Source organism: Capricornis sumatraensis, chromosome 1 (genome assembly GCF_032405125.1).
Source record: "Capricornis sumatraensis isolate serow.1 chromosome 1, serow.2, whole genome shotgun sequence".
In the NCBI taxonomy this organism is placed as follows: domain Eukaryota; kingdom Metazoa; phylum Chordata; class Mammalia; order Artiodactyla; family Bovidae; genus Capricornis; species Capricornis sumatraensis.
Genome location: NC_091069.1, coordinates 35,281,529 through 35,307,490, shown reverse-complemented (window position 1 = coordinate 35,307,490; position 25,962 = coordinate 35,281,529). Strand labels below are relative to the sequence as shown.

The 25,962-nt window shown below is 52.7% G+C and overlaps 1 protein-coding gene across 1 annotated transcript; it reads right to left on the bottom strand.

The window, feature by feature from the left end:
* Window positions 1-817: 817 nt before the first annotated feature.
* On the bottom strand, window positions 818-23,614 carry FOSL2 (FOS like 2, AP-1 transcription factor subunit). The gene is made up of 4 exons (XM_068971537.1): window positions 23,306-23,614; window positions 13,364-13,615; window positions 8,364-8,471; window positions 818-6,006 (listed from the first exon to the last, which is right to left on the bottom strand). The coding sequence occupies exons 1-4, from the start codon at window positions 23,405-23,407 to the stop codon at window positions 5,485-5,487; spliced, it is 984 nt and encodes a 327-aa protein (XP_068827638.1). The 5' UTR covers window positions 23,408-23,614; the 3' UTR covers window positions 818-5,484.
* Window positions 23,615-25,962: the final 2,348 nt, after the last annotated feature.

Sequence of the window (25,962 nt, the reverse complement as noted above, 5' to 3'; positions counted from 1 at the left end):
AACTACTGAAACGTGTGCCTCCCTAGCATTTACACTACAGGGGAAGAGCACCCAGGACGGACACTCTCATTTACCCCCGGCTTCCTGGGCAGCAGGGTCTGGCTGACACTTCTTAGTGAGACCAACCTGTGTCTATTCAAAAAGGATGTCCCGAGATGTATTGTCCCACTTATGTACATGCCTTGGTTGTTTCCAGAGGCCTGCGTATGACCTCATGCAACCACCTGGACCCTCTGAGCAATACCTTAAATTGGCTTTTTAAAGATTCTCAAGTCCCCAGAGTCAATTTTATTGAAACAAAATCCAAAGTGCCCCCAGGAAGGGACAGCCCTGTGAACTGTTAGTGGCTAGCTTTTGGCAGTACTTGGCAGCTAGCTGAGAATCAGGCCCTAGGAAGTGGGAAATGGGACTGGGAGGGGTTGGAAAGGGTAAAGAGAAAGAAGCATGAGAAAGGAGGTGGGGAAGGTCTAGGCAGCCTCACCCCCAGCAGCTCACCTTCTAATTTTACCAAAAGAGATTCCCAGGGAGTTGTTCCCTGCCTCCCCATTCCCAACAGAAAGACCAACTCTGCCCATGGAGCCAAAAGTAGAAAAGCCTAAAGGAAAAAAAGAGAAGCAACAGAAAAGATAGGAAGAAAAGACAGAATAAACCAACCATCAGAGGCTCTTCAATCTTAATTCATTTTATTCTACAAAAAGCTACTCAATTGAAAGTGAAAAAGCTAACAAAAAAAAAGGAAAAAAAGTTGTAATATGTTCTTTCTTCCATAGCAGCAAGCTTTTTCTAACAAGCTTTCTTTAGTGCAAATACTGTAGGCTTGTATTACAGGAAAATAACAAGACAGAACAACAACAAAACACCACCAGAGATGCTTCAGAGCTGAGCTACTCCTCGAGTTTCAAAACTATACAAAGATTTTTGAGCTCATAGTCCTGCCTGGAGAGGCCTATTTAGAAGCCTTTCCAATGGGACCATTTCACCAATACTTAAAAAAAAAAAAAAAAGACAAGGTGCTCAGAAAGATAATTAAATCCCCCATCAAGCTGTAGGAATCTTGACAACTTTTTTTTTTTTTTACCTCCAGGATCTTAGAGCAGTCTTTATTCCACATCAACATACCTCAAATACAGATGCACAAAGCTTTTGATTTGCCACGATATACCAAAATACTATATATACATCTTTCACTTCAAAAAAGACACCCTGATACCTATTCTTTATACAAACGTGAAAATTTTTTCCTCCTCGACATCCAGTAACCACAAACTAAAATAAATGGAATAAACTTTTAATCATACACAGAAAATAATTTTTGAGGAACAGAGCAGGATCTTTCCTTGTGTTCTCTTCTAACGCAGAGTTCTTGGTGACCGCTGTCCCCAGAGGAATGACACACCATCTTTAAAAACAGAACCTTTTTTTACACAAGTTTATACAGCACAAGTCACAAGTCATTTTAGAAACAAAGCATCATTAGCCTAAATTTAAAAAAAAAATTATAAAGAAGAAAGAAAGGGAGAGAGGAACTGAGCATTTTAATGCTATCTGTTTCTATTCAGGCTTGGTACAACACAAAGATGTAAACATTTAAAATAAATAATAAAATAAATGTCAATTACTTCTCCCCCTTCCCTTCCCATGCCCTGCTCAAAATTTGACCCAGCTCCTCCTGAACATGTCAGCCTTAGAAAATTAAAACCCTTTGTTGATGTACAACCAATATACCAGAAGCGTGAGCAGATATCAAATAGGTAGTGGGGTGACTGGGTTTCCTTTTTAAAAGGTGCAGGAGGACATGGGCACACCTAGAAATATACACACACGCACGCACGCACGCACGCACACATACACACAACCCGTCAATAAATAGTGAGATGCTGGCTTTTAAGATTGAATGCCAAGAAGACTCAACAAGCAGAAAGTAGCAAGACCACTTTACTTAAGTTTTTAAAAGAAAGTTACACACACCACATATCCTATTGGTCCACAAATTCTATAAGGACTCAGGTTAACCATCTGAAGAGTGCAAAGGAGCACATCACAGGGGAAACAAATTCAGAGGCGGGAGGATATTGTAGGGGGTGGGTCTTTGAGAACAAACCTCAGACTGAAGGCAATCTTGCCTTGGATCTTTGGAGAAAGACCTTCTCACCTCTAAGTGTTTTTGTTGATCCATCAGTGGTGGGCTTTTAACAAGGGAAGTCCTCATCACTTAGTCTCACCCTAAAGAGAGTATATATATATATAAGTGCCTAACACAGTGCCTGGCACATAGTAGGTGCTATTCTTTTCCTTCTTAAAGAGGCCACATGGATGTCTGATCAAGGGAGGAAATCAACCTAAAAGTTACAAGGTGAGATTGCAAGAAGTAATGTTGGTCCATCAAGGAAAAGGGAGAAAAGTCCCAATGCCTGTAAGTTGAGCTCAGCCTGAAGATGGAGCCTAGTGGGAACAGAGGGGAGACTCCCTTCCGCAAAGTCTGAGAAAGGGAACCAGAAGCCTCTGATGGTTCCTGGCTTTGAGATGCTTGTGGGATGGGCCACAGTGAAGACACCTGGCCAATCTCACAGGCAGAAAAATGATTTTTTTCTGAAACTTCCCCAGCGAATTTCTCTGCTTTGAGTTGGCTCTGGTAATTGCCTAAGCTTCACCTGGGATCTCCTCTCTGTTCTGTGTCAGCAGCTGTCCCCATCCACTCGGCAGGAAGAGGGCTGTTCCCAAGAGGCTAGCCAGGTGGCCAAGGGGACTGTGTGTTTCATACCAGCCTGTCAAGGAGTGCCTGCCCTATGCTGTCCCAGAGCTGCCTGCAGCCCAACTGGAGTCCACACCAGCTGCCTCACGGCTGGGGACACAGAGGGGCATGGGGTTCCCTGCCCAAGTCTAAAGGCTCCCCTGCCGCTGCTCCCGAGGAGGAGGAGAAAGGAAGGAGGAGGAAGCAGCAGGCCTGGTGTCTGGCAGCAACTTTAGAGAACCAGCCAGAAGGCAGTGACTGAGGATATGCCTATGAGTTAAGAGTGAATTCTCCAGATAACCTCTGGCTTTGAGGAAGCCAAACTACCTCCAAGAACAAAGTTAGAGGGTCCTGAATAGAAACACAGCTCAGAGGCCTCGAAGTCCTGCAAGGCGGCTGGGTTCTTGCTTTCTGCTGGTCCCAAAGCCAATGCAATTTGAAATCTAAACTAAAGCCAGACTCCGTTTCAGGAATGTCCAGCTTGGCCCCAAGTCACATGCCGGGGCCTGCCTTGGGATCAGGGCTGTGCAAAATGGGGCACAAAGGGACTTTAGAAACAAAACACCAGAGAGCAGCTTCATTTAAGAAATATATAACACATATATTCAAAAAGAAGCAAATAGCTCCCAGTTGGCCACAAATGCCACTTGAGATGATTGAGTCTTTCAGAGCTGAGTTCACCCCAGTTCTTTTCGCCTGTCTCCTGCTACGCCTAGCTGACCTCTGTGTCCTTGATTCATCTGAAGCCAGAAACCCAAAGGCCCAATCTTATTAGGAGCGCCCCTCCCAGAACCTCTGGGGAACTGGGGGGCGGCGTCACAGCCAAGGAATGTGGGAAATAACATATTTAAAGCATTTGGGGGGAAATCCTGTTTCTTTTAGTCTCCTCTCTTTGCAAGCCCTACCCCTCCACACATCACTCCCAGTCATAGTGGGCTGCGTATTTTAGGCATTGGGCTGTTCCATTCTGTGTGTCTAGGGTATGGCAAGGGAGTAATGAACATTAAATACCAGCCGGCGTGCCAGGCCTGGGTCTGTGAAGGGAACAGGTGAGCAATCATGTCATCGCTTTTTCTCTCTCTCCCGAGTCCAACTTTGAGATTTAACCCCAACTGGGTTGATTTAAATAATATCTATATAGTTTTAAATTATCATACAATGATCTCTAGAGCTGAATCACAATAGCGGGGCCTCCCTCAGAGCACTAGCCCAGCAGAGGCCAATGCTGGAAGACCAGCCTTGGGGAGAAAAAAGTCTCCAAGGGGTGGCAGGGGGGGACTCCGCTGAGCTCTGCAGAGCTGTGCTTCCGGGGGGAGGTGGGGGGTGCTGGAGGACCCCCTTTCCCCCATCCCCCACCCTACAGGAAGGGGCAGCTCTCTTGCAGTGGGATTCATCTCTGATTTCAGCAGCCCCTGGGGAATGGCGCGTAAGCTGCAAGCCACAACAGCAGCTCTGGGCCAGCTGTTCACAGCTGGCTGGTGGACCTGGGAAGCACACTGGGGTGAGGGGGCAGGGGAGTGTAAGAGAAAAAGCGCGAGATCCATCAGGTAGCAGATGACCACAGAGGGTAGCACAGCCCAGCACCTTGGTGAGAGGCGAGAAGCAGGCGCTGGGGCTGCTGCGAGGCAAACCCCACTCTGACTGCCTCCCTCCTTCCTCCCCCTGCCTTTCCATCCACAGCAGAGGCGATTTTGAGGCTTGGGGAGGGGCCAGGCCCACGCTCATTAAACCTCCACAGGTGGCGTCACCCTGAGAGGCAGGGTGGGGGAGGGTGGAGCGGGCAGGGACTTGGAGTGATGTGTGGCTCCGAGGAAGGAAGAAGGGTCCAGGGCAGAACGACGAGGCGGTAATTACAAGAGATGTCCTACTCAAGACACGGGGTGAAGTGAGGCTGGCTGGGACACCCATGTGACCCGTTGGCACTTTCCTGGCCATTCTCGGCCTGGTAGTTAGGCATTTGGCAAACCCAAAACGTGACCCAGCTGTCTCACTCACACCCTGTCTTCTGGCCAAGCTGCTCCTCCAAAAGCCGTCTCTGAGAATGGGGAGGAAGGGTCCTCCAAACCTCCTGGTGATGGTGGCCTCTCCTGGAAAGCTCAAGGAGCCCTGCTGGCAGTTCCGGAGATGGCGGTGGACCAGAAGCGTCAGAGGAGGGAAGGTTCTGTATTGCACATGGACTGTCCCCTTCTGGACAAGTCAGCCCCAGCCAAAGAGTCATCCTGCTGCCCCCTCTTCAGAAATGAAGAGCTTTACTATTCAGACCACCCAGATGAAATGTCATGGCAAATTTGATAAAAAAACTAAGAGGAAGTGAAATTGACACTGGGGGAAGGAAGGGGCAAATAGAGGGAAGGTGAAACCAAAAAGGCATTGAGCATGCTTGGTGGGCCGGGAAGGACACCATCACTCCAGAGACACATCGGAACCAAGGGACAGGATCGGCCCACACCAGCTTCAGGCTCTTCAGAAGCCAGGGAGATGCCTGAGTCCACCAAACCAAGTTCTCCAATGTTTTTCAAGAAACAGGATTTGCTTCGCGAGGCGGACGAGCGAGGAGGAGGTCCTGTGACTTCCAAGAGCTCATCCAAGTCCTCCAGCAATTCACCACCAAATCCCACCTGGGTCTCCCCGGAGCCAGGAAGCTCTCTGGCAGGGTCCCCCTCTTCTCCTCATGGCCCCAGAGCGCTGGAAGGTGCTGGTCCCTGGGCAGGAGGCAGTGACGAGGACCCCCACCCCCGCCCCTGGGAGCTGGGTCACAGAGCCAGCAGAGTCGGGGAGTTCAAGGAGTCTGACGACTGGTCCCCACTGCTACTGCTTCTGCGGTGAGCCTTGGAGCAGGACTCAGAGGGCGATGCTGGCGACTCCTGCTCCAGCACGCTGGGGTAGGTGAAGACGAGGTTCGAGGTGCCCGGAGTGATGGCAGGAGTGGAGGTCACCACGATGGGGGTGTGCAGGGGCTCCTCACCATAGAAGCCCCCAGCAATGCTGATGGGCTTGATCACGGAGCGCTGGGCCTTGTCCAGCCCCACCGATGAGGACGAGGGGCTGTCCTCTTCCAGGGGCTCCTGTTTCACCACCACGGCACCGACTCCTCCACTGGCCCCGCTGCGCAGGGCCTGCAGCCCAGAGGCCGGCGGGGACCGGCGTTCCTCAGGACTGATCTTGCACACGGGCCCATGGGCCACCAGCATAAACTCCAGCTTCTCTTTCTCTTTCTGCAATTCGGCGATCTCCTTCTGCAGGCCCGACTTCTCCTCCTCCAGCTCCTCGGTTTCCTGCAGGGGAAGAGGGGTCTGTGAGGGATGGTAGGGGATGGGCCAGGGGTTGTCAAATCTGGATGAGAGAGGGAAAACCAAACACGGTCCTCAGAGGGCTGACCATGAAGCTACCTGACTGGCTCTGGGCCACCTGTATGTTCAGGATTCCTTCTGTTTCCAGAACTCCAGGTTGAGAGTAGAGGTGAGTCAGCTTGGAGGAAGGGTGAATTAACCCTTGTAGTGGCCATGACTGAGCACTGATAATGAAACTGAGTTCTCAAGAGGTTTAATCATTTGCCCGATGCCAGAGTAAGCAGATAGGGTAGCCTGGATCTGACTCCAATGTATCTGATTGCAGAGTCCACGTGCTGCTACTCTTTTCTGTCAGGACCTCCCCTGGTACCCCGAGGAGGTGAGTAATAGTGAGACCTGGCGGGGAAAGGGAGCAGAACAGGCAGCTGCACCCCTCCCCCACCCATGCCTCCTCAAGCCCCTCCAGCTCGCCATGGACATATTGACACTGAACTCTAAGCCGAGTGACTGGATATTTGTTAGCACGCACAAGCCTAGGAGTAGCTGGCTTGTAGGAAGCGCTCAATCCATCCCACTGGATCTTCCCTGCCCCTCTTCCCTTTTTTTTGCTCTTCAGGACTCACAGAACCCCGAGAGAACATTCAGTTCAGCCCCCATGCTGCAACAGATGAGACCCCTGCCAGCCTGACTGGGCAAATGAGGCCGGCAGGGACCCTCTGCAAGGACCTCAGCCCCTCCCTTCACACAAAGCCAGAGAAGCAACAGATGCACGTGGTGGCGGGGGGTGGGGGGGTCGCCACGGAATTTACGGAGAGGTATGTGTCACCAGCCTCCTCCCCACTTTTCCCTAACACAGATTCCTGTTTGAGAACGAGATGACATGGGCCAGAGCTTCGCTAAGCAGAGTACAGCATATTCCGGAGTGAAAAAAACTTTCCATCTGTCTCAAGGGTCTGATGAACGTCATGAGCTTCTGAGAGGCTTCCTGTGCAGGATGTGGCTCAGAGGCCTGGGTGGCTGGGTCGTGGGGAGGCGGGGGTGTAGGGTGTGAGGCTTCAAGGGAAGAGAGGGGAGGAAAACCGACGGGCCTCGGGGGGCAGGCTATTCTGGGGCTGGTGGCAGAAGCACCTGGGGGTAGACCCAGGGGGATATGGCTCCCTGAAAGGTTAGTGGTGGGGAGGGCTCTCCAGGGTGTCTCCCAGGGAGTGCGGATCACTAACGGATCTGCCCCACCTGGCATCGGAGAGCTCCCACTCCTCCTCCCGCCTCTAACACCTCCACAGGCCACTACTACGGGCATCCCAGAATTCACCCGGTGCACATTTAAGGCCCATGAACAAGGGCTCCGGGATGGACACAGGGAAGTGGAAGCAGGAGAATGGTAGCTGGGAGGATTAAATAAAATAATAGGATTTGCAAGGCCATTTTGATTTCCAGAGCTCCAACCTGGCTGCTCAGTGCAATGACCACTGACACAGTCCACCTCATCTCCTCACTTGGAAAACATTCCACCCAGGAAGAGTCAGTCCTGGCTCTGGGTTTCCTCCACACGGGCCCTCCTGGAGGGCTGGGCTCTGGAGGGAGTTACGTGATGTCGGTCAGGTCAAGGTTTGGGGAGGGAAGGGCGGGGCTGAGAGCCCCCAGGTGGGGGCAATTAGCCAGCGGGGGAGAATGACTCATAGGGCAGAATGAGGTACCAATGAGGTGACAGCTTCAGGCTCAGAGCAGAGGCGGGGAACCCTCCCGCCCACGGAGGATATGAGAAAACCCCAAGATAGTACAACTCAGCTGCCTATGATCCATACCCATGAGCCCCAGGGAGCGCCAAGACCCTGCAGAGGTGGAGAAGCCCAGAGAACCAGATGGCTGAAGCCAGGCTGGGCCCACTCCTGCCGGCGGCAGGCAGGCAGGCATGGGGGCGGCTGGAACCTGGGACGAGGAACCCTGGAGGGGGCAGGCCTGGGCCTGCCTGGCTGCTGGCTGGCAATGGCAACACCCTCTGCCATCTCTCGCCCAGGAGCCCCAGCAGGTCTCAGCACAGGATCCTTTGGGTGCTGAGGTGGACAGGGTGCCAGGCCCAAGAAGCTCATCCAGTTCTCTCTGGGTCCAGGGGGGCGATAAAGGCCAGCTCCCTTCTCCCCAACCTGCCCCCCCCCCCCCCACCTCCCGCCTTCAAATCAGGGCAGGACTGACCCATGTGCTCAGAAGAAGGAATGCTTTTGCCCATACTAACTCTCCTGTCAGTCACTAGGGGTGAAGGAGGGAGGGGAGAGGGCCGGGAGCCCTGGGGTCCCAGCTCCAGCCCACCCAGGAGTGCGCCCGCCCCACGCAGGGCTCCTCACCGCCTGCAGCTTCTCCGTCAGCTCCCGGCGGCGGTTCCGGCACTTGGCCGCAGCCAGCTTGTTCCTCTCCCTCCGAATTCGACGCTTCTCCTCCTCTTCAGGGGACAGCTAGAGGCCAGGGCCAAGGATCATGGTTAGGCTCGGGTGCGTGGCTCACCAAGATTTTCCGCTTTTAACCGCATTGTAAGTACGGGAAGAAGCCCTTCTGGGACCGGGCAGGGAAGGAGGAAGGCAAGAGGAGCGTGGTTCAGGGGCCCCAGAACATGTACCTCAGCCCAGGTTGGGTGCCTGGGGGTAGGGGGAGCACTCCGAACTAAACCCCAGCCCCCAGCAGGTGATGTCGCATGTTTGAAGGGAGAGCAGGGCAGCCACGGGTCGGAGACTCACCAGCCCAGGCATGGCGGCAGCATGTGTCATGTCAGCCCTGACTCAGTGCCAAGACCCGAGGGAATGAGTAGGGGCTGTTCCCCAGAGTCCCCCGTGCCCGTTCCCCAGAGTCCCCCGTGCCAGGCCTGGCCCCACCCACTTACGCAGCTTCCTCCCAACTCGGCCTAATTACTCCTCCCCAACACTCTGCCTGCTCTGCAAGCCTTATTATCCCCACTTGATTACGTAGCTGGGCCCAGAGTAAGAACCACCTGGGGCGGCGGGGGGAGGCATGTTCTCTTGCCAGAGGGTGGGAGGGAGCGCCACCCCACTCCAAGTCCCTCTGCCAGCCCTCGAGTGCTAGCTGCTCGCAGTTCAACCCAGAGGACTCACCAGTGTGCCTGGGACAGTGCTGGATTGAGCAGGATGGGCAAAAAGGAGGAGGAGCCCTGGAGCAGGTTAGAACCCTGCTGTCCACCACATCGACTCATTCAACCAACCAGCCCTTCAACATACCAGGCATGGTGTGAGGAGTTAGAGATTTGTTAGCAAACCAAATGAACAAAAATCCACCTGCAGATTTTATGACCTAGCTCCTCACCAGGAAGCTGGTTAGGGGCCTGCAACTCAGGCCAGAGGGCAAGAACTCTGCTCCACCAACAGGGATGACACTCCGTTTACATAGAGCCCTTCCAGAGGTGATGTGAGTAGATGGCCGTGGGCCAAGGCAGGAAGGAATTCAAAAGGAAAGACCCCCTGCTTCAGTGATCACCTGGGACAGCACACCATCTAGGTGCCAAGTGATGTACTGGGGGCTTAGAAGATTCTGGGGGCAGTAAGGCCCAAGTCCTCCCCTCAAGGGACATGTGGGGAAAAGGCCAAAGCCATTTTTGGAGGGGCTGAGAGAAAGCCACCCCCACTGAGGGATGCTGTCTGGACCTCCAGCCAGCCTGCAAGTGAGGGAGCCACTCCCCAGGCTGAGTCCCCAGGACGCTGCCTGCAGAGCAGAGCATAGCATCACTGTGTCCCTCCCTAGCACCATCTGTCCTTGCAGCGGCCTCCACGTGGGGTGCACTGAACTGAGCCCATCCAGCTGGTAACATTACATTCCTGTTAGTCTTCAACCCTCTTACAAAGGCCTGGTCCTGGAGCCCACACTGGATCCTGGCTCCACTTCCCTCCTCAAGCCCCTGCCCCACCTCCCCGGGAAAGCTGATGGCTCCATGGTCTCTCTCCGGAGAGGTGTCGGGTGGCTCAGAGCCAGATGAAGATGTGGCTCTTCTGGGTGGACCCAGACAGATTACTGACCCTCCAAGCCTCAGATCCTCATTTGGAAAGTGGGGTTAATAGGACCTGCCCCGCCTCCCACAAAGCTTCTGCAGGGATCAGATGAGATGCAGTGTGAGAGTCCTCTCTAAACCACAAAGTGCTAGAAAGAACACGACATAGTCCAGAGGTCTCCTCTCTGATACCCTTGCTGCACTCACTGAGCAGCAAATAAACCAGACACCCAGAGAACACAGATGGGGGCACCCTATTCTCTGTGGGATCACAGAGGATCACAGGCTGAGGTCACAAAAGGCCACTTGGCCAAGGCCCTGGATACCTGCCACTCCAAAATCCATATCAGCCTGAGCCCGAGAGGGACCAAGAGAGCCTGATGGCCCTGTTACAGCCCCAGGTTCAGGGCTTAGCATCAAAAGGCTACCAGGGCTCCCCTTGAGGCCCAGCTAGCACCCCGCTCCCTTACTGACAAGGGGCAGACAAGACAGAGAGCTGGTTCTGATCCACTTCTGCTTCCATCCCCCCTGGACAGATTCTGGCCTCCCCAGTGCCTTAGAAGTTTCTCTCTTCTAAGTGTCTGGTGAGGTACAGGGCAACTTGTGGGAGCTCTTGGCATAGGAAGTGTTCAGGGGCGGTGACAATATGGTTACAGCATGAGTGTGTCACACCACCACGTACCCACCCACAAGCCACACACACCCTCCCTTCCCCGCCACTGCTGGCCTCAGAGGGAGCCTCCGGGGCAGGCCCCGGAGGAGGCAGTGAGGGCACCAGGCCAGCGCCATAACAGCCTCTGCCCCCTGGGGGAGGCTGGGAAGGTGGAAATGAGCCTCAGAGAAAAGACCCTAGAGCTAGAAACCTGAAGAGCCAAGTTCTAGGATGCTGCTCCCTAGGCTTCCTCCAAGCTGCCGAATGATGGTCTGAACTCCTAATTGACATGGGATAAAATGTTCCTGGCTCTCTCCTTCTCTCTCAAAAACAGAAGGAAACTCTCCAAGGGCACGCCTGGGTGGTGTGACGGAAAAAATCATAGAACTGAAAGTCAAAGGGGGTGGATTCCAGTCCTGGCTCTGCTGCCACTCACTGCATGAGCCTAAGCAAGGCCCTTCTTTCTAGGCATCAGTGTCCTCATCTGTAAAATGGGTGCAGAGGGAAATTTAGAAAAGCCAGTCTTCAAAGTCTCTTCCTCTCTAATCTTGCAAATTTGGTGTGACCTGGGTCCAGAAAAAGGACTTCCCTGATAGCTCAGATGGTAAAGAATCTACCTGCAAAGGAGACCCGGGTTGGATCCCTGGGTCAGGAAGATCCCTTGGAGAATAGAATGGCTTACCCACCCCCGTGTTCTTGCCTAGAGAATTCCATGACACAGGAGCCTGGTGGGCTACAGTCCGTGGAGTCACAAAGAGTTGGATAAAAGAATGAAGAGTATTTAGCACATCTTGCTTGGCTGTCCTGCTACCCTGGGAGTCCCTCACAAGCCTAGCTTGTAAAGGATAAGGGGTCCTTTACATACCAGGAGAATCCAGATCACCAGTGAGTATAAAGCTCGGTACCCTAAGCTCCCTGAAGGAAGCACACTTATAGAGGACACTGGGATCGCTGCTACTGCATATTTATAACTTCAAGTATGGAAGCAGCAGGGAGGGGGGATATTGGCTACTTGCCCCAGGAGCAGAAGCCCAACAGGACCTGGGAACTGTTAGTGTCTATTACACACATCTCCCCATGCTGCCCCTGCACAGGGTCCTACCATTAAGAGAACAAGCCAACAAGCAGCGGATATAAGGCCCAGCTTTGTCCTCAGAGGAACGGGACTCGTGTAAAAGCTTCTGGTTCCTCAAAGCAGTGATCCTTGTAATTTTAAGTGTCCTGGGAACTAGTGGCAGGCTTCCCAGGTGGCACTAGCGGTAAAGAACCCGCCTGCCAATGCAGGAAACATAAGAGATGTGGGTTCGATCCCTGGGTGGGGAAGATCTGGAGGAGTACATGGCAACCCACTCCAGTATTCTTGCCTAGAGAATTCCATGGGCAGGGGAGCCTAGCAGGCTACAGTCCATAGGGTCATAAAGAATCAGACACAACTGAAGTGACTTAGCACACACACAAAGGGGCTGGTGGCACTGGATCCACAGTTACCCACTGGGCACCACGTTTGAAAGGTCCTTGTATTGGAACACTGTGGGCCTGGGGATCGCAGAGTGGAGGTGGACAGTGGCTGAAATGGGAAGGGGTTCCAAAGCTGTAACCGAAGTAATTCTCCAGGCTAACATTTCAGTTGAAAAAGGGATTCTGCTACTAAAGTATTTCCCTTCCTTGGACTCACGGTAGCATGGTGTTATAGAAAGAGCACTGCAGAGGGGTGGAATCCCAGAGGCCTGGTTCTAGACCACGTTCCCCACTCACTGGCCAAGTAGCTCCAGGTAGCTGTTTGGCTGTGTCATCTGCGAAGGGGGACAGGTGGGGCTCTTACAAGGCTCATTCCCTCCTTTCTAGGATTATGCATGACTCTGATTTCTCTTTTGGGAAGCAGAGGGCCATCACTGCCCCACTCTCTGCTAATACAGACGATAGGCCTTTGGAGGCTCAGGTAGATGCTATCTAGAGAGCAGAGGCCCCACCCTTTTCTGGCATCCCTCCCAGCCAGGTTGGCTCCTGCTCAAAGCTAAGCCCCTTGAGGGGAAAAAAGGCTGCTGTTGTCTGACCCCCACTCCCCCGTGTGTCCCTGGAGCTTAAGGAGCTGAGCAGACTCCAAAGACCCCAGAGTTCCAGATGCACTTCTGGAATGTGCATCCCAGGCACTTGAAATGGGCTCCAGCCTCGAGTTGGAGGCCTGGGACATGGAGAGGTGATGGACACACCGTGGGCAGTACTGGCCTGGAGGGGGGTCCCTTTAGGACAGCTGGGTTCTTGCCCATACTAGATACTAGGAGACACTTAGGGGATAAGCCCACAAAGGCTCCCAGCCAGGGTTCATCGGCTGCTTGTCCCACGGTCCCTCTGCCAAGGATCAGAGGATACTGCTATAGGCAGGTCCCAACAGTCCTGCCCATGTGCTGACGCCTCATCATTCACCATGTGCTTTCCCACCATGATCTCATTCCAGTGGCAGCAAGTCCTGGCTGGCAAGACACCATCCCCATTTTGCAGCTGAGGAAACTGAGATTCAGAGATTCTAAGGGACATGGGCAAGATGCCTGACTCTCAGGTCGCATGCTCTGCCTCCAAGGATGAGGGTCCTGAGTTCCTTCATCTCCCCAGTGCTCCCAGAACACGCACCTGCTCCTCACCAGTCTGCAGGAAAACACTCTGCATTATAAAGCCACTGATGTGGCTCCCGAACAGAACTGTACCTGCTCATCTCTCCTCCTGCGGCCCACCGTGGTGCCAATGGTCTTGATCACACCGGGTCTCGGGAGGGCCATGTGCCCGGGGACAGAGGCCAGGCCTGGCAGGGGGCTGTAGGGGTGCGAGCGGGGGTATGGGCTGGACATGGAAGTGATCACTGTGGGCTGCACCATCCACTGCAGATCCTGGCTGGTCGTGATGGCGTTGATGGTAGGGATGAAGGCGCTGCCTGAGCCAGGCATATCTACCCGGAATTTCTGAAATGAAAAGGGAGATAGGACTGAACCAACAAATACTGCAAAACAGGCCAAGCCGAGATAGGAGGCCAAAACCAGCAGAAAGCAGGGTCAGTGCCTGGAGTGCCGAGGTCAGGATAACTGGGCGGGTTTCCTGCACATCCAAGAATCAAGGGGATCTTAACTCTTCCATGTCAGATCTGCTCCCTGACTGAGGTCCTGGAAACTCCATCCCCCACCGGCTCGGGAAAGATATGGTCATATCCCCAATGACTGCCAGGACAGATGTGGTCCTCAGCAGCTCACATCCCAGCAGGCCCTCTCTGAAACTCTCCAGGCCAGCTATGCCCCAATCTGCAGGAGAGCAGGCCTCCCATCTGGGCCACCTAAGCCTCTGGGTCACTTGCTCTTATTCTCCAGGTACCAGCTTAGTATCCTTTGAGGAGATTTGCAGACCGACTGCTGCACAGCAACAAAGATCACCAGGAAGCTTATCGTGTCTGCTTCTGCTACTTTCCAAACAGTTTCATCATGGGGCTGTGATCCCATCAGGGTGAGACCAGGTCCATGAAAAGATGTCCCCTGACCCACAAGACTGAAAGTGGTAGCCTTTGCTGCCAGACTTCCCCTTGCTGTCCTTGCCCTCCTTGACCTTCACCCCCATCTTGAGAGACACTGCATCTCTCTCTACCCATTCATGTATCTGTCTGAGCTCACAGGCCTATCTGTGGGAAACTTTGGTGCTGCTAGCTCTGAGTTTTCTCCCTGTCACTTAATTTATGCCCAGACCACGTTGCAGAGCCCTGTGGAACATGCTGCAGGAAGCAGTCTATTTAAAATATAACATGATGACAGAGTACCAAAGCTAAAATGGGCCATGCTCCTCAGCAGCTGGGCCTGACCTTCGTTCAGGGCAGCTACTAGAAAGCGAGACGGAGGGAGAAGGGGAAGACCCCTCAACTTCCAGATTTTCAGCGGAGAGCCCCCCTCTGGAACCCTCAGCCTCAGATGATGCCTGTTCCCACAAAAAGGTTCTGCACTTCCTTTCTTCCCTAACTTGGGGGATGCAATGATGACAATAATAACTAACACTTACTGAGCACTTACTAAATGACAGGCACCACAGTAGTGTTTAACCTAGATTATCCCATTAATTCTCCCTCTGAGGTAAGAACTACCATTATCTCCATTTTAGAGGCAGAAATTTAGGCTTAGAGAGATTAAGTAACTTATCCAAAGCCACGTTCTAATAAGCAGTGGGGTCAGGATTCAAACCCAGTTCGGTCTCACAGAGAGGCCAGGTCCCTCCCACACAATGCAACACTTTGCAGAATTGTTTTTCCTATCTTGAAGTCCAGCCCCAGGTGCTGGTATCCACCCCCAATGCACCTGGACAGAGCATCAGGGTCATTCCCACCCAGGGTCCCTACAGACCTTCCCTCACCCAGGAGGCCCCACAGATCTGTTTGACCCCAGATGAAAGCCCACTGACATTAGCATGGATGCTATAGCATCCCTGCTCTTGCAGCCCAACCAAGATTAGAAATATCAGCAGCAATGGCAGCTGCCTCTACCATGGTCTTTGCCCCTGGTGATGACATCTGTGTTCCTCTGTGTAAATAAAAGTGAAGCTTAGAGTACTTCATTGCAGCTCAGGGAGCTGGGGACCCTTCTTGCTCACTCCCCTGCCTGACCCCAATCTAGTGGTGCGATGGGGGTGTCTCACCTCCCAGACTAACCTGGATGAAATGGATTTTGGGATTCTGTGAAGTTGCCAGCGCAATGGATTCTGGGAGGCAATGAGCTGCCCAGTGCAAGAATGGATTTTGAGTCATCTCCCAAGACAAAGACAACTGGGCTTTTTATCAGGAGCTGACTGAAAAGTACCAGGTGTACCCAAGTACATGTGGTGTGTGTGAAGGAGGGCTGGGTGCAGTGAACATGGAAGGATCCAAGTGGGAAATGATCTTCAAGGAGGAAAAACAACCAGGGCTGGCCATAAGAAAGAGCACATTGGGAACACATGAGCAGCTGAGTGTGTGCAGAAGCACCAAAGCCCAGGCAGCTATGTGTCTCTTAGGATACTGAATTGGGAGGGAGGCTGGAGGTCATCTGAGTCAGGAGGCCTGGATGTGAGGCCTTAGTGAATCACTGGGGACTCAGTTACCCTGTCTGGAAAGGGGAACAGTAATACCAAACTCTTTGCACTATCACAAGGATTAAATAAGGAGCTACTTGTAATCATAGGCTATGAAAGCACATCAGTGGTGCTCAACCCTGACTGCAACATTAGAATATTCTGAGGAGCTTTTCAAAAACACCAATGCAGGAGCCAACCTTACCATTAGAGTTCTAAAATCACTGCTTTCGGGTGGGGTTCTGATAAGGTGTTTAAAAAAAAAAAAACTAAGGAGGTTCTAACGTGCAGTCAGGGTTGAGAAACGATGCTCCAAATAAATGGAAGGTGCTGTCATCATCATCATCACAAGAATGGCAACCATCCCGGCCACCATCACCATCACCACCACCACACGCATTGTCATTGGAAGTGTCTGTGGGGAGGGGTGGCTCCTGGGAGAACTGCCAGCTTCTGATTCCTGGGAAGCACCCAACATTTTTCTTGTTTCTCCCCCCAAGTCAGGTTCTGGGTTTGAAAGACACCCGAAACATCTAGTAGGACAGTTTAATGTCCTTCCTTGGAGGGGCAGAGGGCTGTCAGCTTTCCTCTCAGGAGAGCACCCAAGAAGCTGACTCCTCATCCCAACAAACAAAAGAGCTCCCATTTCAGGCTAGGGGAGGGGAGCCAAAAGCCTGAAGCCAAACTGAGAAGACTAATTCTCCTTAGGACTAAGTGGCAGACTCTCAGCCCCTCTCAGGGGGCCCTCCGGTCCACTCTCTCTGTGATGGCAGGTCTACAGAAGCCGTGCCCGGCCATCAGCCAGATTCCTTGCAGCAGTAGCTTGGTCTAGACAAAACAAGACGCAATAAAAACAAGGCAGTAGGTAATGACTGCCTCTAAATGCACGCACAACTCGTTTCAGAGGAAGGTAAAGCCATCTGGGTAACACACTGCTTCTGAGCTGCAAGGAAAACAATGTCCCAGCCCCAGAGGGGACTGCTAAAGAAGGCTTTTGTCTCCAGCAGGAGCCTCTCTGAGACACACACAAAAGTTTAAGTGAGATCTGGCAGATTTGTGTTCTGTGTCAACTCTGAAGGTATTTTTCAGAAAGTGACACTGGGGTTGGCGAGAAGAGGTGAGCCTCAGAGTTTGTGGTCCCAGAAGTTAGCCTGGCATTTTTCTCTCCCAAGGACCCAAGAACCAGTCACATGTCATGTTGGGGAGAAATCAGTTCCCTACCAATGGGTTAACACCAAAGAGAAACCAAGATGGGGCTTCTCAGCTGCAGGTACAGGGTAGTTTGATCCCTGTTGCAGCACCAACAGGGGTGTTGGTGTGCTGGGGGTGGGGGGCTAGGGGAGGTAATCCAGGACCCTCACTTGACCCCCCTGGGGCTCTCCACTCGCTTGAAAACTCCTCCTCTAAGGACAGCTTGGAAGGTGCTGGATGGCTATGTGGTATTCCAGTCTGGCAGAGCCTCCAAATGCTTTATTTAACTGTGTCATCCTGTTGACTTCTGGGTGGGCAAGAATGCCTATAAAAGGACAAATTGCCCCCCTCCCCCCAACCTCCTTTGGCAGTTTGGCAAACTTTTGCTGTAAAAGGCCAGATAGTAAATATTTTAGACTCTGCAGGCCGTAAGGTCTCTGTCGCAACTACTCAACTCTGGCACTGTAGCGTGAGTACAGCCACAGACGAGATGTAAACAAACAGGCGTGCCTGTGCTCTCTTAAGCCCTATTTACAAAAAGACCTGGGCCATAGTTTGGCGTCCTCTGTCCTAGAGGATTATTCTCATCTCGGTAAGCTCAGGTTGAGGGGAAAAGAATAAAGAGAGGAAATGAGAAAGCAAAAAAGCAGAACCATTCTCCTAACCCAGGGAGTCAAGTAATGGACTCTCACTAGCCAGTGTGACTCTCCAGAACCTGAAGCCAAATGTTGAGGTTACAAGCCTTGATAGGGGTCTTCGGGCAGCAGAACCTCCTTATCCTGAATTTAAGGGAGCCTTGGGGCCGCTCAGTAAGTATGTGTGTCCTGCTGCCTATGAGAAAGCTCGGAACATGGGGCCGTTAGTGCTACCCAGCTTCACCAGATCAGAGAGGTCCCTTCAGTCCAGAAATTGCTAACTTGGGGAAATGACCTTTCTGAACTTTATAGGGCCTCAGGTTCAGAAAGGTCTAGGAAGTAAGGTTTGCTTTCCTGCAGACATGGATATGGCAGGGCCTATCCCAGAAACTCCTGGGGTGAGGGCCCAGAAGTGGCATTCAAGATGGAATCAGAGTTGGTGTTCAGGGTCCGTCCCCTCAGCCAGGCATTTCTCCACCAGGTTGACTCTTGACTGGGCCACCAAGCACTCAAGCCATCAAAACCCTGAATACCTGGGACCTGCCTCGACAGGTAGAAATGATGCTGCATGTCTGAGAAGAGACTGGGTTCTCTCTCTCAAGAACCCCTTTTTTTTAGTTTCCCAGCCCAGGAAAAGGAAAATTCCAACATCCCAGGAGACTCGCTTGGGGGAAGAGGAGAAGGCAGGGCGAATGCTGCCTCATATGCCCCAGAATAAACCTGCTGAGGGCCGGTTTGACTCAAATGCTCTGTACTTGGACTAAACGTGGGGTGTTCTCCAAAGCCTTCTCTGTGGAATTCAACCAATTTTCACAGATTCTAAATGGGACATCACCTTGACCTTTGACCTTTCATTCCTGAGGGTCAGCACTAACGTCATCATGGAAATAGTCATCAATAACTCATAATTGCCCCCCGCCCATTTTCCAAGTGATTCCTGCCAGGTTCACTTGAACGAATCATGTTATCCTCCTTCACCTAACTGCTAGGGTGAAGGACAGCAAAGAAAAGAAAAAAGCAAGGAAAAGAAGGTGACCAATACTGAGTTGTCCACCAGGTTCCCTGAGGTCTTTCCTTCCAGGGCCCTTTTGGACAGAAATTCCACTCCAAAGCAAGAGGGAATTCCCTCCACCCTTCTGTAGGCCCCACTCTATACCCCCACCAAGCCTAAGACAGCTCTGCACTCCATGGGAACGGCATGCCATCTCATCCTCTCTACAACCACAGCAGGTAAGCACAGCCAAGTCATTGCCCCATGACGGGGCATTGGTTAAGATGACTCTTATACCTTCCCTCTCTGGCCCAGTTGAGTCCAAGAGGGACAGAGTTACCAACTGGAGTTGGGAACCGATTTATTTGCCTCCAGCAGGGCAGCTGCCACCATTTTGAAATGCTGTGGCCACAAAAGATGCCACACACAGCATGGAAGAGATGCAGTCACGAAACACTAATTCTTTTTCTTTCTTTCAATGGATAGACGAGAAAACTAGCCTCCTGAATTCTCAAAACCAGTGCATTTATTCCTCTGTAACAGGGTGGGGGTTGGGGGGAATCAAAAGGTCTAGGTGGCAGAGGTGGCTGCTTTGGTGTGCCTTGTCCTGGTGACTGCTCTCCCAGGAAGACTCCTGAGATGGAGACCAGCAGGATTTGGAATCACAGCCTGCTTCAGACCCTGCCAGATCATCCAGATCTCACACGTCACCCTTGGTTCCTTCTATGCCAGATCTTTTGATAACTTCCAAATATTAAATTCACCCTCAAAAGACAAAAATATGTTACAAGGGAGGGTTTTCAAAAGAATTTGCTGAAGCCAATTCCAAACAGGGGTGTTGTAAAGTCTTTCTGAGTCTGACTAATAACCACAGCATCCAAATAAGAATTTAGTCTCCTCAAGGAACGATTATGAAGGGGACAACTGCTGATTTGGGTGCATAAGTTCTGGTGTGTTTGTATTAAGACAGGAAAGAAAAAAAACCAGAGGCTCCTAACTCTACACTCACCTTGAATAGTGAGCCAGGAAGAAATAAAGCAATGGAAAAGCACTCAGGAGTTTGGATAGTAAAATTCAACTGCCACTCAGACAATACGTGACTGCTGCTTCGCCCCCTTCACTTTGATGAACCAGTGACACTGACTTCCACCAGCAAGAATCAGCGGAACAGACAAATTCCTGGGATAACATTTTGTTTGATCCTAATCTACAACATCTGTGAGATCAATGCAAAAGAAAAAAAAAGGGCACCAGACTCTTAATATATACCTCCCACCTTCCCACCAATTCTGAAGACCATCTCCTCAAACAATTTCCAGTGTCCTACTACAAACAATATCAAGAAAACAAGCCTTCAGAATTTGAAGGCATTGTGCTGCCAATGAACAGATATAAAAATAGAGAAAGAAAAAAGCACTCCTTTTTCAACCATTTTATTTAGAACAAAATAAAATTAGAAAAGAAACCGCATTTCAAAGTCAAGCAACTCCCAGTTAACCACTGTTAAATATATGGCATTTATTTGTCCTGAATTAAAAAGAAAAAAAAAAGGTCCTAAGAATTCCGAAAACTCACCAAGTTAACACTCTCGGGCTGGAAAAATACATTCCCCAGATAGTTCTTCTAAGAATGTCCCGTAGGGGGCACTAAAGAGGCATGATTGGGGCTGACTTGGGAATCACAGTCATTTCTGGTAAAAGTTCTTTGATGTGAGGAATGTCCCAGCCTGGTACAGTTGGCAAAAGTTCACTCTGGGGAATTTTGTGTGTGTGTGTGTGTGTGTGTGTGTGCGTGCGTGCGTGTATGTGTGTCTGTCTGTCTCTTGGAAAAGAGTGGTTGCCAAAGAAGAGAGTTATTCTGGTATTCCTTGGTTCCAAAAAGGAACTGTCCTCTTTGATTTATTTTCACAAGTTATCTGAGAAACAGAAAATGGCAGCCTTGGAAAAGTTCTGGGTCTTGTTTTTGTTTTGTTTTTTCATTAAAAGGGGGCCAAGCTGATGAAAACAAGTTATGAAATGACCTATGTTTGTGTAACTGGCTGGATTGCGTAATGCTCAGGGCCTAAAACCGTGAGTCGAGCAGTCAGCCAGGGCATATATCTGGGAGGTGTTTTCCTAGGAAAGTTAGGAAAGAGAGAAAACAACAATAAAAAGAAAAAGCCGGCGGGGGGGGGGGGGGTGCAACTATTAGGGGCAAATCAAATCACCAATGACCAATGTCTGAGATTAAAACTATAACTGGAACAGGAAATATTTTTCATACTTCAAGTTCCTGCCACATACAAGAACAGAGGTTTTTAACAAAGAGTTATCTGACGCCCCCCCTTCAAGTCACTGAAACTCATAGCCATGTGTTAAGACCAAGCTTCATGAAGTGAGAAGAAAGTCCGAGGCTGAGTAAACAGCAACAAATTTCTAAGGAATATTAGACCCCACAAACAAAGAGAGGAGAAAAAAATAATATTCACTTGTCCAAGGCAAAACCAGAGCTCTTATATTGAGCTGCCACAAAAGGAGGAAGGCCCATCACCAACTGGCAGGAAAGTCTCTCCATAAAGGAAGCTAAGAGAAATAAAGAGATTACAGGTTTTATCTGGTATGCAATAAAGTTACCTTGAGCCCAGGTGGGGTCACAGACATGTGAAGTAACAAAAGCTTCTCACGTCAGCTCTTAGGACCACAGAACAGCTCTGCTCCCAGTCACAGGGATGATGGAAAAACCCTCTCCCAGCCTCCCGCCACCCCCTCCCTCAGGAGTGGACAGGCTGAGAAACTTGCCCAAAGCCGAATTACCTTACCAATCCCTCTGGTTTCAAAGGTTCCTTGCTTGAGCTGCTGGGCCGAATGGACAGGCACATACACAAGAACCCCGTGCACCAGTTATTACTAATTGCAAAATCCTCATGTGTTACAGCACGCTAGGAATTAGCCAACAGCTGCTTTTTGCTTCGGTAATGAGGCCCCATTACACTCTGCTGGACTGAGTTCTCTTCCTTCTTCCTAGCTCTGGTTTCCTGTCTGATTTTCTTCCAAAACAGGGAATTGCCTCCACTCACATCCTGGGCTCAAAGCCCTAGTGACACAGATTATTCAATCGGGGCACTGATGTCCGGTCTGATTGTCCATCTAGGCCCCAGGGTCTGAGTAAAGCCCGGCTGCAAGGTTGTAACACTTCAGTGATGACTGCCACAGAAACGGCAGCCAAAGGAGCAAATGAGAAATCAAAAGATTCCTTCCTGATTTGGAGAGGCAGAGAGGGACATTTGGGGGCTGTTGAACTGGAGAATGAGGGAACGGATTTCAAATGACTCCAACCCTTTGCCTAATGATGGCTGGATTCAATAGAAACCACCAATGGGGCTGGAAAGCAAACAAAATCACTTTGGGACAAGATTTGAAACTCATCACCTTAGTGTTCATTATTAAGGGTGCATGCACTGACAAGGCTTTCTCCAGCGGGTGCTTATGGGGATACCAGGGCAGGTAGAGGGAAGACATAGAAAAGCGTTTTGAGGATCCATCAGGCATGCGAAACAGCTTTGGAATAAGATATCCCTCCTCAGTTACTAAAGAGAACCACGTTTCCATTATATTCTCCATCAGGGTCCCTCCTCCCTGGAAGCCCCCCCCCCCAGCCCCTCCTGGTTGGCTGGCTTATAGAGGCCAAGGCCACCGCCTAACCAGAGCAGCTCTTGCCGCAGCCAACTGGGCTAGAGACTCGGCAGATCCTAACCAAGACGGGCTTCAGGCTCTAGCAGCCTTGTTTAAGTCAGCTCCCTCACAAGCTTCTGGGTGGGTGAGGTGGGGGGGGGGCTGTTGCAGAGGGCAGGCACCCCACCAGCACCACCAACCTAGCAGCAACTTTCTGGTATTTATTCTGGTATTTATAGACAGAGATGGCGGGCACAACCCCTCCAGTACAAACCAGTCCGCCTGCTTTAGAAACAAGTTATTTCTCGGCTTCCAGAACCATTCAGGAGCCTAGAGGAAGTCTCTCCAGCCTCCCTTCTCTCTGCAGCTGTCCTGGCCCCAGGTACTCCCCAGACCCCAAGGCGCCCCTTTGGGTGGCATTTCAGGCTCCTAGTCCTACCCTAACAGGAGGTGGAAGGGCACAGGGTACATAGACGCACGCAGGCTGAGCCAATCAAGGCTCACCTCCTCCTTCCTGACCTTCGCACCTGATTCCCTGAGTGACAACTCTCGCCCTCACTCTGGATCACTTGAAGGAGCCCAGCCAGTTTCTGAGTCCCCAACCTCTTTCCGAAATTAACTAAAACCAACGGCGGGAGAAGGTGCGGGGTCGGGGTGGGGAAAGAAGGAGAAGGCTTTTTCGCAGGAATAAGTTCTCTAGATGTCGGAAGGGGCCCGTGCGTAAAAAATTTGGGGAGCGGGGGATCCACCACGGAGATAGAGGGGAATGGAGATGAATTCCTGGGAGAGGAGGGAGGTACCGGCTTCTGGGAACGGGACCTGCAATTCCAGGAGCTTGTCTGGATACGATGTAGTGTGAAGGACAGGGTTTGTAGGTTCTTTCAGCCCACTCGCCGCTCCAGTTTGGAAAAAAAAAAAGTGTTGGCGAGGGTAGAGGGGGTGAAAGGAGGTGTGGGCAGGAGATGAGAATTCAGAACTTACAATGGTGGCCCGTAGGTATTTTCTCACCAAACCGAGAAAGGGCAAAGAAAGCAAAAGAGGCAGTGGCGGCGAGAGGAAGGCGGGGGTCCACCCGCGTCGCCAGGTGCACCCGGGGCCCGCACCTACCTGCTGGCCGCCGCCGCCGCTGGAGTAGGACTCGGCGTGCGCAGGAGAGCCGCTGCTGCCCCGGGACGAGGTGTCAAAGTTCCCGGGATAATCCTGGTACATGATCCGCGGTGGGGGCCCGAGAGGAAACAGGGTGTTTTTCTTCCCCCGCCCTCGCCGCGGCCGCGCACCGGCTGCTGTGCGCTGGCTCTCTGCTGGCCGCGCCTCGGGCTTGTCCCCCTCGGCGGAGGCACCCCGGGAACGGCCCCCTGAGCGCCGAGCGCTACACCACTTCTTTGCTGCTCTGCGAGCGCCGCGGGACCAGTTGTCCACCCAGTCCCTCCCTCTAAAAAGTCCGCGCGTCCCTCGGTCCCTCCCCTGCGCGCGCCCTCCCGCCCCCGCGCGCAATCGGAGTCCAGCCGGGACCGCCGGCTCAGTCAAAAATCGGTAATTAAAAAAGAATGGGAGTCAACCCAGCGGGTCAAGCCTGCCAGGTCTGGGGACCCCCGATGTCAGCGCAGAAAAGAAAGGAGGGAAAAAAAGGGGGGGCAGAAAGAAAGGCTGCCCGCTTGGAGAAACTTCTATTTCCTCCTTTTAGAAAAGGAGCTGAGAATAAACTTCCTGTGGCCGACTCGCCGCCGGAGTTTGGAGCGGCTCGGACACTTGACTAGGAGAAGAAGGCAGCCTGTGCCCGGCCCGCGGCCCGGGAGGATCCAGCTGAGCCGACGTGGAGAGGGACGCGGTGCCGCAGCTCCGGCGCCCGGACCTGCACCCCTTTCCCGGCTCCCGCTCCCGGACGGGCCCGCCTCGCCCGTCCGCGCCTCTCTCTCTCCCTCTCTCGGTCCCCGCCGAGCGCCGCTCGCTTGCTCGCTGGTTTGCTCGGAGCCCCAGCGCTCTGCCCGAGATGAGTCACTACAATGGCACGATTTCAACTCCACACTCTTTATTCTCCAGCCCCTGTACCTCACGTCAACCCGACTCCACCTTGCAGGGAGGAGCGCGCGGGGAGGCGGGGGGAGAGGGCCGAGGAGGAGGGGGAGGAGGAGGAAGACGCGCGGGAGGAGGCGGGCGCAGCGCTCCCCTATCTGCCCCGGCTCCTGGCCGCGCTGACGCCAGCCGCACACCCTGCGCGAGGAAGGAAGGCGGTGGCGGGGGTGGGAGCGGACCGCTGGCGCGGTTTAGGGGAGCCGAGGCAGCCTGGCCCATCCCCACCCCCCGGGCCACGCGCCCTTGGTCTGTTCCACTGGCGCACGTTGCCAAAGATGGTCATTTGCGTTAGAGGACGCGAGTGCGGGTTCCCTAGCTTTCGGGTGACGTGGAGGGAGAGGGATTCCCTCGCCGGCTCCCGAGCGCGCCACGGCCTCCCCACCTTCTCCACCGCCTGGGAAAGGGGCGCGGGGCGGGGCCCCTGAGAGGGCTGCCGCGGGGGCCTCGGCGCCGGGTTTCAGAAAATAATCACAGTCCTGAAGAGCGAGACTGGCGGTTCAGTGCGGCGCCACCGCGAGGCCGGGAGCCGGGCGCGCAGAGCCGCTCGCAGGGAGGGCGCGGCCGCGCACGGTCGTCGGCGCCCTTCGCGGCGCCACCCGGAGCAGCGGGCGCCCTGGGCGCCCTGGGTATCCGCGCCTCCCTGCGGCCGGGCCTTGGCGGGGCGCAGCGCCGCCGGGCGGGGCCGGCCTGCCTATTTTCCCTTCCGCGGCTGGCTGCCCACTGCTTCCCGCCCCCCTCCCCTTTCTTTTCGGCTCTGCAATTAATTTGTTAGGAGCAGCCTTGAAGACGAAATTAACCAGTCAAGACATTCCGGCCGCCCTCTATGCTGGGCAATTAAGACGCATCTAATAGTAATCGGGCATTATAAGCAACCTCGACTGTTACGAATTTGAAAGGAAAAAAAAAAAAAAAAACAGGGAAGAGGGAGGCCCGAGAGAGGGCGTGCCCCAACGTTGTCTTCAGCTGTTTTGGAGCGAAGTTCAGGCAGTAGGTAGTCCGGATTCCTAGTTTCTCCCGCCTCGCGGGGCGGGGCGGGGCGAGGTGCGGGGTAAAGAGCACAGGCCTTGGAGTGTGAACGCCAGGCTGTGCTGCTTACGAGCTGTGAGACTTTGGGCGAGTCCCTTAACCTCTCTGGGCTTCAGTTTCTGTAAAACGAAGGGATTGAGACATGACCTTCTAAGGCCCTTGTCAGTTCTGGAACTTCAATCCTTCTGCAGAGATGATGATCCGGAGGAGCACTGTACTAGGAGTCAAGGAAATCGAATTTTGCTCCACGCTTTGCCTTAGTCTCATACCCAGCTCTTAATGTACCAGCGGGAAGATGCGCGAAGGCTGTGAAGCGTTGTGCGCTGTAACACATCACAGTTTCGGCCCTCAGTCTCCTTATCTGTAAAGTGGGGGTGTTGCTAGGAAAGAAAAATAGAACCCAGCCGGGAACTCAAAGCTTTCCCGGGGCTCTATATAAAGCGCTGGCGTTTCCGGGACTGCTGGCGGCATCTGGCCGCCCCAATGGCCCCAAGATACGGTAATCCTAAACAATACTCGGGGTCATTGTTTACAACTATAAAACACATTCTGTCCTCGGCTCCATCCCCAAGGACGCGCGTGGAGAGGCGAGGCTGGCTGGGCTCCTCACACCTCCCTCGCCGCCTGCAGCGCAGCGTCCGCAACTCCACAGGTCGCGGCGAGAA